Here is a 12,334-nt window from a genome sequence, read left to right as displayed (position 1 = left end):
AGAACTGATAGGTGTATAACAATAAAGGTATTCGTCTAATATTAAAATTTTTTTGCTTTAGTTTTTATAAAAGTTTTGAACATATAAAAATATCCCTGTGTTCAGTTTCCAGAGACAGATCCTCATTTCCAAACAAGATTAAATTTAAAAATCAATAAGAACATTTGAAATTCATATTATTCAGCTTTCCAATAGCAAATTCCTTTCAACATTATTAAGATTTTACATTCGAAAAAAAAGTGATTGTACACTCTCACAAATATGGGTCCCCCCCCCCCACAGTTTACAGCATGGAGTTTCCACAACGGTTTATCCTGAACAAATCGTAATTTAGGGAACGACATTGATGTCTAAGTTTTGTATGCAATATATTTAACTTGCGGTCACCAATGCCAAAGTAAGAAGGAGAAGATTCAAAAAAACCGGTTTTTTAGTGAATTTCTAAAAAGGCTCAATGATATTGCTGACTTAACACAGAGTTTTTCTAAGTAATTCCAAGAGTCGAAGAGTAGAAGTTAGAAAAGAAAGTGTTTGTAGATGAAAGTCTGTAATACGGAATTCTATAGTCATCTCTATTTCTTAATGGATAGGCAGCTGATCTTGAACGGCTAGAAGGAAGTAGAGAAGTAAGAAAAATCAGGAGTTTGAATTTGTGCGCATTTTATAGAGAAGATGAAGTTTTTTTCCTTTTCCTTCTAAGAAGACTAGAGATTCTAAAACCAGTTTCAAATATATAGATGAATCGCAATACTTGCATAAGGAGGAAAGCAACCGGTTATTATTCTAGCAGCTTCCTTTTGAACTTTTTCGTAATTTTTCCGAGTCAGATGACTTTGAAAAACCATCCCATAATTCACATGCGTATTTCTAATACAGGTAAAATAAAAGCGCGATAAATTCCTGAGCAAAGCGTCACGTTTTATATTAAAACATTTCAATTTTCTCAACACATTTAACTTTTTCATTACTGAAGAATATATTGCTTCCTACGTGATCTCCCCATTTGGCACTAGAATTGGGAGATACCACACACCAAATGCCTATGACGGTCGGTAAAAGTCTAAAATATTACCATTAAATTCTAATTCTAATAATTCATTATTTCATTACTGTTATAGAAATAAAAAGAACATCACGGTTTTATCTGGATTAAAAGACATCTAGCCATGTTTTTTGCCCAGAGTGTTTAATGATTCAAGATCTTTGTTTAAAGTTGTTTGAATTTTCGATACAAGAGAGCGGGAAGAACATTGAAGAGAGGTATTCATCTTGCAAAAAGAAAAAGACGCGACGAGCGGAGTCAAAAACATCTGCAATATCAAATTATGTATATCAAAAATAATAGAGGGCCTAGGATGGAACCTTGGTAAGGAACCCCAGCATCAATATTTCCCAACCTTGAAAAGGTATCATTAACACATACCCTTTTCCTTTCATGTTTGACTTAGGTAGTCCTTTAACCAAACTAATAATTCGCCTCCAATTCCATAGGACATTACTTTACATAATAACCCAGAATGCCACACCCTGTCAAAAGCCTTTGAAATGTCACAAAAGATAATGCATGATATAGTTTATCTTTCTTTCTTCCGAGGGATAAACAAATGTTATGGTACATTCAATTAATTGATAAACAGTGGAATGCTCCCTGGGAGGAAACCAGATTGGTAATTCTATAAAATAATGAATTTCCATTCGAAATAATTAAATATAATGTTTAAAAATAACACGTTTTCAAACACTTTACCAACAGTGGACAAAAGAGATATTGGACGATAATATTGTTACGGCGAATGTCTATCACTCCTGTTTTTAAATAAAGGCATAACAATTGCCATTTTCCAAAGTTTTCGGATAATTGCCAGATGACAAAGACATATTTGAAAAGTATCTCGAGTGGTTTACAAATAGTATATACAAACATGTTTTAACATATGGTGACTGATCACCATTCATGACCTCCGAGGCCTTAGCCGAGCTTTAATATTTGGCAGTACATCTTTGATTTCAGAGTGATTTAACTGTATAGAATTTAAACTTTTATTTTTTTTCAGTGTAATAAATTGGGATCTGAGCGTCTTGTCATTTATACGATATATGCTGCAAAAGTACTCATTAACTCTAAATTTCACTTATCTCATCAACACTTCGGTACAACTATATTATCCGTAACAGTATCTGCAAGAGATTGGTAATAATTTGTGAAGTTTTACCATTAAGAGTTAAGTAAAACGTTTTGATTAACTTCCAATAAGCTTTTGTGTCAGAAAGTAAAAATATTTATCAATTATCACCATGCACATTTTCATATAAAAAGTTTAAAAACGACAATACTTTTTCATATTCGTTCTACTTTTGTTTCGTTGTCTTTTAAAAAATTGAGAATACTCCTACAAAACGCTTAGATTTTCTAGCTATTTTATGTAACCTGTCCCGGATTCCTTAGAATTTGTTTTCTGAGACTCAGAAGTCATCCAGGGTTGTATCGGACGGCCTAATTGTAACTTCTTTTTAGAGGGGTATACACTCTTTAATGAAATTTAAAAATACATTAGTAGTAAAAGCGTTTCACTCGCATTGTCTACAGACCCACTATCCAAGCAAAGATTCACGCCAGTCGTATTGCGATATAAGATTATTTAACTTGACATAATCGGCTCTTTTATAAAACTAAATCCTTTTCTCTTATAAACAGATTTCCAAAGCGCATGGCAAAGTTACACTGACAATACAACCTTCATGATCGCTTATCGATCTATCAATATTTATTACAGAAGAATCAATACAAGATATTAGACTGACTTAAAAAAATTGGGATCAAGCAAACTTGATCTAGTCTGACCTATCCTGTGTAAGGTTCATTGATTACGTTTGTTAAACTGAAAGTATACTCATAATATCCAACAAGAATATGGTTTGGTGCAACATTGAGCAAAGGTCAACATTAACATCACCAGTAATAAAATGTTAGGTGAAATATCTAGAGCATATTTTCTATTAGAGGTTTGTAAATTTTCCCAAAATGCCGCACCTACGCTGAAACTTCAGATCTATAAATAGGTACATAAAAAAAATTTGGTATGTTGCAAGATAACTCGTATCCAAATAACGCTTCATCACCCGGGGTGTTCAAGATGATCTAGACGGTCAACTTTCAATAGACTATTAACGTGTAAACAATGACTCCACCCCCCCGCCCTGTTTCTATCCAGTCTAAATGGAGTGCATGGAAGCCCGATAAAAGAATATCATCGGTACAGCACGTTTTCATCAAGATGGCTTTCAGTAAAGCCAACAAGGATATCATATTCCCCAGCAGCATCTTCCAATATAATCTAATTTGTTTCGTAATACTTCTAACATTCAGATGGAGATAAACAGAGAGCTCGCCTAACGCCAGGGCTCAGGATTAGACTCAACGGTCCATATGTGTTTATAGATAACGTAGAATAAGATGATAGATAAAAATCAGTATTATAGAACCACGAGATAGAACAAAATTAATTAACAAACATATCGAGTTTTATTTCAAGTAACGATAATCTTATCAAATATTCCTGCTGAAAGAATGTTCGCGTTTAGTGTATATCTCATTGTCTATACCGGATTTACTACATGTAAAACTCATAATGGATGTAAAACAATAAAAACTTTATTACTAAGAAAATGGCAATGTTATCTTTCGAAAAATAATGCTTGCAAACAAGTTAAATAGGCGAAAAATACACTGGAATACAGAGCAGTCTAGTTTTGAACATTACATAAAAGGAATCTGTCTCGTCACTTATCCGCTTAATCACAAAACATGTAACCTTTTGTATACACAAGAAGAATGCGTTCAATTAAGTAAAAAACCAATGGCACCCAATGGCACACCTCCAGGTATTAATACAATACAACCCATTATGGGGGATATAAAAATGAAAAACATACATATATTTCTGATGGAAGGTTATGCCAGAAGTAATTTTTATATTTCACAGAGTACACATGTATTTATGTATTTTCGATATCTCCATTTGTCAAAGTGGGGAAAGAGGGGAGACGGACCTGACAGGTGAATAGATTTAGAGAAAAGTGATAGAAGCAGAGAAGGAAAAATAAGGTCAGATACAAAAGAAAACAACAGAAAACACATTTTTAGACAAAGTGATTTAGCTAATTATGAGAACTAAGGGTTTAGATCGGCTGTTTCAGAAAATTTATAATAATATGGTAAGTATATGTGTATTAGCAATAGCAAAAAACAATAAAAATTATTCTAAAAACAACTTAAACAAAGCAAGAAATAAAGGCAAAACGTTGGCTAAAAGATACATTATATATGTCATATATTTACAAAACAACTACAATATGTTACATTTTTTTATAGTCAAATTTTGCTATAAATGCATTTGTGAGTTTTAGAGGTTCAGAAAACTCTTCCACAAAAAAAAAAAAAAAAAAAAAAAAGGCTATGCACTACTTAATATGTTTAGAACTCTTCCAGATAGAGAATAAAAATAAAAAAGAACAACATCCCAATGATACTGCAAACAAACTTTAACTATTCTATACGGGGGAAAAAAAATCCTTGAATTACAGGGTTAATTTTACTATACGTCGCAGTAAATACATTGTTAAAAACTTACTAGTGAAAATTTACATGATGAAAGGAAGCCCAAGTTTTTATATGGAATATTTCTCAATTTACATACGATTTTAAAATGCATATATCTATACATTTAAATGTAATTTGTGCCAAGGAGAGCTTTATATTTCACCAGAAAACTTCATATTATGTTTTGAAACAACTGTCAAAGTTGCATATTAAGACCGTGGTTGCCACTGCATAACACACTACATTTTGGCAGGGGAAAACATGCAAAAAAGTATGATTGGGGAACATTTCAAATAATGCTTTTAAAAAAACACATATTTTGATTGGGAACACTTGACATTTTTACAGTATGTTTCACTATAGTTTGTGTAAATCAAATTTATGACAGTTTTAGATATTAAATTTTATAATTTAGTGACATTTTCGATAAGTGTTTTTTTGCCATGAAAAAGGGCTAGTTTTTAGAACAATAGAATCCTAAATCACTGAGCATAGACAGTTAAACATGAAGATGTTTTGAGTCGAAATTTTGGAGTGTTTTATTGACTACCCTACCGTTAGTCGGAGTTCGGTTGTTGATAATACAACCAAGCGTAATGAGATCCTCGTCATTTCGAATCATAATTCTAGAATTACTGTCCTGGGTTTTCTTGGCGTAGATTTGGCCATCCCTGGTCCAGAACGCATGGATGTTGTTTAGATAGCGGTTCTTGTTTAGAACATTTACAAGGCGTTGGCGGTGTTTCGTCAGGGCCTCAACTACCAGAGTTATGTCAGGATTTCCTTTTAACTTTGCCTTTGCCTCGAAGACCCTTTGGCGATCAGTATAACGGACAAAACGCACAATTGCAGTGACCTTGCGTTCCGTGGAGATAGCGCCCAAAATGTGACAGCGAGAAACTTGGGTGTCATCAATAACAATGTTCGATTTGTCGCGACATACTTTTTGAATAGCTTTTAGAGGGTCAAAAGTATGCGTGTCCTCGAATTCAGTAACAGGTAAGTTGATGAACTTTAAAACACGTTCTACGCGAATATTGCTCCTTTAAACCATGTGAAATATGTTATCATTAAATATTCATAGATGATGGTAAGGCTGTATTATCTAAGCAAAGAAGTAACGTGGAACTACATGTATACTCCCGTTCAAACGTCATTAAATCTGTAGATTTGATAAAAGAAAATTGTTTTTTACAAAACCATTATTTTAATATCCCATGTGAAATTTGAGAAATCGTCAAAAGTAATCAGCGAAAATTTGGGAGAAGTATCTGGACTATCACAGTTCTCATTTGATGGAAATTTTCTATACCGCATTTTTTAATGACAGAAGTTTCTCAAATGTTCCAATGGATATAAATAACCAATGTAAATTTTTAAAAAAAAATGTATTTTCAACATGTGACGACATGATATTATGTACATTAGGCAAAAAATATTTAGAATTCCTTAAAATATAGCCAGGTTTTGGTGTTTTATTGTATTATACTTTATCCTGTATTTCGCACACAGTGCAGACAGGTTTGTCATATCATGGTTGAAAAGTGTGTTTTTTGACACATATTCAAAAAAAATATTAGTCAGTTCATAAAATTATCACAGATAAGGATTAGGTGAGTCTTTTTTGTTGAATGTGACAGTTACAACTATATTTTCTAAATTACACAAGCGAAAATGCTGACCGGTATATACCTGTACGTATTATGTATTTGCATATTACAGAGTTATTCTTTCCTTTCGGTTAGATATTAATTGTGACGTCATGTTTTTACGAGAGTAACGTCATACATTTTTAGAGAAAATGACGTGAGTATTGTTTACAAAAATAATGACGTCACAATTGATACCTACCAGCAAGGGAAGTAACTCTGTAATATGCAAAGACAGAATATGGAAACACCCGAAACAACATACAAGATAGTGAATATTAGTTCTAAAAATTATCTCTTCATTAAATACTGTAAAATGAGACCGAGTTCGAGACTTCCGTTTTGGATTTTTTTTAATCTTTTTTGTCTTTACTTCAAGTTTCCAATTTTCACAATACTTTCAAAATGTGACTGATTGTAGATCGATAGCTGCTGACTCGGACATTATAACTGTATCGCCATTAAGAATTATAAATAGTTTTATGTACATTCCAATAGTATTACCTAAATCTTTTATATTCTTCAGACAATTGACGCCATGTTCTTCAAAAATAAGTCTTCAAGGTCATTAAGAAAAGTTTCAAAAAAGAAAGGTTATAAATCTTCGCCTTGTTTTACTCCGACGATGCATGCAAGTTAACATATTTCCATTTTTGACACAGGATTGGAATTTTCATATAAATTAATTATTGCTTTAAACATTTTTCCAGTTATATTGTTTCTTTGATCTTTTGTCATAAACCTGATTCGACGCTTTTCCAAAATCAACAAACGAACAAAACCCTTTTGGTATGTTCCTTGAAGCATTTTACAGGAACACATAACAAAATAACGTTTTAAATTTCTTGAATAAGATTTCCATGAAATTCTTTTCGATGGAAAATATCTATATAAAACTCAATAACCGAAGGCATGAAAATTACGGATAGATGACTTCAAGACAGTGTTAACAATGTTTTGTAAGGTAAATTGTTAAATACAAAGAGAATTGTTGAATTCTCGTTACCAATTAATATCATTGTTTCATTGACTATACTGAATAGGTCCCAAAGGGAAAGCTGACAAACCTTTGAAGACAATACACACAACTCATGTAATACACAAACATATTTCTAATTATCGTACAATCAGATAACGGTTCTTATCACTCCGGTAGCGTACAATTTATGTTGCTATAATAAAAATGTGGTTGCATTACTCTAGCCACAAATTTAAATGAAATAATAAAAATGGGAATGCAATTTTTTTGTTTGGTTTATTTTTTTAATGATATAAATAAACATATTTTACAGCACATATATTAGCACGTTTCGTTAGATAATAGCACACAGTGTCCGGTAAAATCGGCTTCACAATAAGATGTCTTGGCCCAAGACTTGTCTCTTTTATACATTGTCCTTCACATCCTTGTTGGTGTACCTGAGATTGACAAAAATCCTCTCCGTGCTCTCCATTGTAAAGCTGGGGATACTTACTTATAATGTCAGTCATGGGAGATAATCTCTACATCTGAAAGTGACAGGGGCGATAATTTCAACATCTGGCAGGGGAGATAACCCTAGCACTTGGGGTCACTAGCACTATATAGGAACTGTTGTATATCTCACACTGTCGTCTCAGTGACCACTCTCTGGGTAGTCGGTGTCAGCAGATGCTGGATCTACAGATAAAACACAAAATTATCAATATAATTCATAATACAGAAACAAAGACTTGGGTCCTTATGCAGATGAGTATGTCAGATTTAAAGTTGAATTTCTTGTAATTTTCACTTTAACAAATTGTTGTTAAACATACAATGTGTGAATATGGATGCATATATTTGATATTGCATTGTTTTCATGAATTTATTTTAAAGCACATTTACATAATCTAGCGTATGGATCGTTGATTTTGATGGAAATCAAAGATTTATTTAAAAAAAAATATTGGGAGTTATTTTAAAGAGGTGAGTTCATCATATGTTTTTCTTTTAATTTGAATGTTGATTTATATATGAAGATAATTGATGTAAATTTGTAGATAAGTATTATGCCTACCTTGGTGAAGAGCTTGATGCCATAACGATGGTGTATGTACTGGTTCGCTCCTCTCTGAATGGTCATCAGAGACTGGGGTCGGGTCTGTGAACATCTCCGGACATACTCCCAGCAGGCTCTCCTCAAGTCGTCTAACCCAAACTGTTTAGCACCACATAGTAAACCTGAAAATACAACGATATCATGTATAAATATAATGCAAATATAAACTGATGAATCTATTTATGAGAAGTTAACATCATTAAAATCTTAAGTAATCGGTAGTTAACAATTTAACAAAATTAAGATCTAAAGCACTAGGAATTTAACATTGAAATCTAAAGAAATAGGAATTTAAAATTGAAATCTAAAGTAATAGAAATTTAACATTAAAATCTAAAAGGAAATGTTTCGCAGATATTAAATTGAGAGTGAACGGAAGCACTGATGTTTGCTAAACAATTATGATTGAAGTTTGTATAAATGGTTTAATACTTTGTTCCATGAAAAGGAATATGTTAAGAATAGAAGCAATTTTTTTTACCTGCAACACTTCTGGAGTCTATATCCACAGAACCACAGTGGATGAATTGCACGATCTTTCGGAAGTCCTCGGGCTGGTACTTGTTCACTTCGATAGTTAGACGGGACTGTCTGGTCTTCCTGGACTTCTTGGCTTCTGACACAGCGCGTTCGTTCTTCAGGATGAGCTGGTACATAACTCTGAAACAATAATAGAATCAATTTAGAAAAGTTGGTCAATATTATAAAACCGAGATCTTTTTATGTATAATTGGCATATTACAGAGTTACACCCCCTTGCTCGTAGGTATCTATTGTGACGTCATTATTTTGTGAGCGATATTTACGTCGTTTTGTCTGAAAAGTATTACGTTACAACAAACGCAAACACCTGAAGTAACTATCAATTATAAAATACCTAAACGTAAGGGCAGATAACTCTGTGATAGGCTTACATAATATTTTACATGATCTTTCCGAAATATTATGATTAGAGACAACCAGATGGTCTATGGTGACATAAACGAATTTTTCAAGTTACTAATAATATAAATCATTCTAAATAGTTCACATAAGGAATTTAGAAGAAAAAAAGTTCAAGCTCAACCACAGTTAAAAATGATCTTTATGTCACTCTCGTTTATTTACCTGCTGCGAGTAGACAAAATGGCCTTGACCCCATAGATGGGAACTCTGGTTGGACCAACAATGAATGTGACGTCACAGAGGTCGGGCATGGACATGATGTACTTCAGATGATCACAGAGGGCGCTTGTGTTCTGATACTTCACATGGCTACAGCTGACGTCACATTCTAAACCCACACCGTCATCAGCTTCGACTTGGCTGTCTCCGTGGTGATATGCAGAAGGTTCAGCATCCGATACGTCAGAGGAAGATTCGTAACCAGAGGAGAAACCTACATCAAAAGAAACAATATATGATATGTATTCATGGTTGATGAATAAGAATATTGGTGAATTGTTATTTCTTGTTATTCTAGAAATCAATTCCAAAGATTATGTTAAGAAATGGTTTCATAATACACCTATATTTTCCCACATTTTATAAACTAAATAGATATGATATATTTAGCGGCAAAAAGCCAAAATGCAGAACGTGCCCGATTAATTCAAAACGTAGCTTACAGCCTTGACTAAAAAAATACGGGAGTTTGAAATTGACACATACACTATTAACAATTTCCAAATAAATTTGAATGCGTTAAGGATTAATGGAGGTAGCTTAATTTAATTCGTGTTCAAAAGTTGGGGAGTTCCTTCATCTACATGTATATTCACGATTGGAACTAACAGTGTCTGTAAATAAGCATTAAAGATTCCTACTCAGAAATTATAATAATAAAAAAATTTCAATATTAATTTACCTTCAGATTCCGACTGTTCATTATGAAGGTCCAGTTGATCATTGTCGACAAGTTTGGCGGTAGATTCAGCTCTCTCCATTGTTGTAATGTATTAGTGTTACTAAGTATGTATTGTTGGAAATCTATAGATGATTGTGATGGGAATAACTTGGGGTTCGTGGTTTTTATACAACCTTTTGACCATTTAAGAGATCATGACATGGAGCAAATCAGAAATTGTCACTTTCCCTCAGTGTCCAAAACTGACCGCTGTCGAATTCGAACCCACGTGTGTGACAGTTGACCCGTGACAGATTGACGTGTGAGTTTAACGCTCGTCGATTTGTTTTGATAACGGATTTCAAAGTGACCATATGCCAGCAATAGAGTTGTTTACATAGGTACCGATTGTCTTTAAACGAGGTAATCTAGGCAGGTATTTATTCCATAAAAACAATGATTTAATTTTTGTTATCTATATTATTTTAATAACGTCTCAAACTCTATTACATTAAAATACAATGCATCAGATTAAAACAGTTATATATCATGGACCTTGCATTTAGATCATATAATTTCAATAATAAGAGCCATTCAATACATGAATTATTAAGAGGCGGTGAATGCAGACTACCAATAAACTGCCTAGAACATATTAGGAAAAGACATTAATTTTATCACATTATTCAATATTTATAGTATCTTATGCATTAAAGAATTTTAAAATAAACAAACATTTATTCCTTTATACCACAGGACGTTGGGAATAAAGAGAAGAAAATCCGTCGTGTAGATAGTTCTATGGTTTTGTCCGGGGACTTTGATTACTCTTTATCACGGACAACACATGTTAGAATTATCGGAATGTTCACGGCTAGTAGAAAAATAGAATCAAATGTTTATAAATAATCTGTAGATTTTTTACAGATATTTTTATGCTGACTTCGGGGTTATTAAATTCGAATTCGTGTAATCCTGTTTTCATGACATCTCTAACTTATTAAGAATTATCTAAAATTGTCTATCTACCGAGTTAATTTCGTTGTAATGTAAAATACAAAGAAAAACAAATCAAATTAGAGCGATCTTTAATGACTACATGGTGTTATAATTGTGAATCCAAGAATAGCACTATAAAAAGACACAACATTTATTTAAATTCATTTTATTTATTTACTATGTATCACAGTCTCCCAAAGCACACCACATACACTGGAGGCCGTCCTTACATGACCCTAGCTGTAAATATTACGTTAATTAATCAAACAAACGAATCACTCGCTAACGAGGCCAATAGGAAACCACGCGAAAGGGACGTATTATGTCGGCCAATTAAATTAATTAGCTCATAGAAACCTGAATCAAACCAGAAATAGCGCTGACCAGTCATAAAGAATAAACAGTTGAATTAAAGAATTAATCCCATTTTAACGATTGTTTTGTAATTAAGTTGCTCATTAGTAATATTCCTTTTGAAATCCACACGTGCCTTGTAATTTCGACTAAGTTCTGTTTAAAAATTCAAATTTCTTTCTTTCATGATAAAAGTCATTCGACTAATTAAACTTTTGAATCAACGAAAATGAATTGATTACAAACGTTTTAGCGAGCACAATCCACAAAACGTATAATTAGCTGAATATTGAATTTTCTTACGTCAACTTATGTATTGTATACATGTAGATATCTTCTTTTATCTATAAGCATGTGTCAGAATCCCATGTTCACTTTATAATGTTTATAACGTTTTCGCCAGACTAATTCAGGCCAACATTGCACCTATTAATGAACAGTATTCGCTATTTCGAACAACCATTGTCATCGATCTGAAATTTACCTTTCATTATTTACCACGTTCAATTTATTTCAATTCTTGTTAACTGACCGTCATGGAGAAATCGTATTCTAGAGATTTTCTTATACAGAATGATGAACAGTGGCGTAGGAAGATGAAACGTCATGGGGGGCAAAGGTCCTCAATATTTTGTAAACCCCCCTCCCCCCCCGCCACACCTACAGGAGGAGATTAATTCAACTCCCAACCATATAATATATGCTTTATGTACATTTTTCATATATCACTACATTTAATCCTTGTACACATTTATAGACAGTGGGGTCGCTAAAAGGAAATAAACGAATACGCAAATTGGCCAAATTTTGAAGGCGCAAGATTTTG

The 12,334-nt window shown here is 32.9% G+C and overlaps 1 protein-coding gene across 1 annotated transcript; it reads right to left on the bottom strand.

The window, feature by feature from the left end:
- Positions 1–7,547: 7,547 nt before the first annotated feature.
- LOC138307247 (serine-enriched protein-like) lies at positions 7,548–10,473 on the bottom strand. The gene is made up of 5 exons (XM_069247892.1): positions 10,177–10,473; positions 9,438–9,708; positions 8,812–8,990; positions 8,289–8,452; positions 7,548–7,909 (listed from the first exon to the last, which is right to left on the bottom strand). The coding sequence occupies exons 1-5, from the start codon at positions 10,253–10,255 to the stop codon at positions 7,853–7,855; spliced, it is 750 nt and encodes a 249-aa protein (XP_069103993.1). The 5' UTR covers positions 10,256–10,473; the 3' UTR covers positions 7,548–7,852.
- Between the last annotated feature and the right edge of the window lie 1,861 nt (positions 10,474–12,334).

The sequence above is a fragment of the Argopecten irradians genome, chromosome 14 (genome assembly GCF_041381155.1).
Source record: "Argopecten irradians isolate NY chromosome 14, Ai_NY, whole genome shotgun sequence".
Lineage (NCBI taxonomy): Eukaryota > Metazoa > Mollusca > Bivalvia > Pectinida > Pectinidae > Argopecten > Argopecten irradians.
The sequence above is the reverse complement of the archived record's forward strand: the minus strand, read 5'-3'. Positions and strand labels throughout refer to the sequence as shown.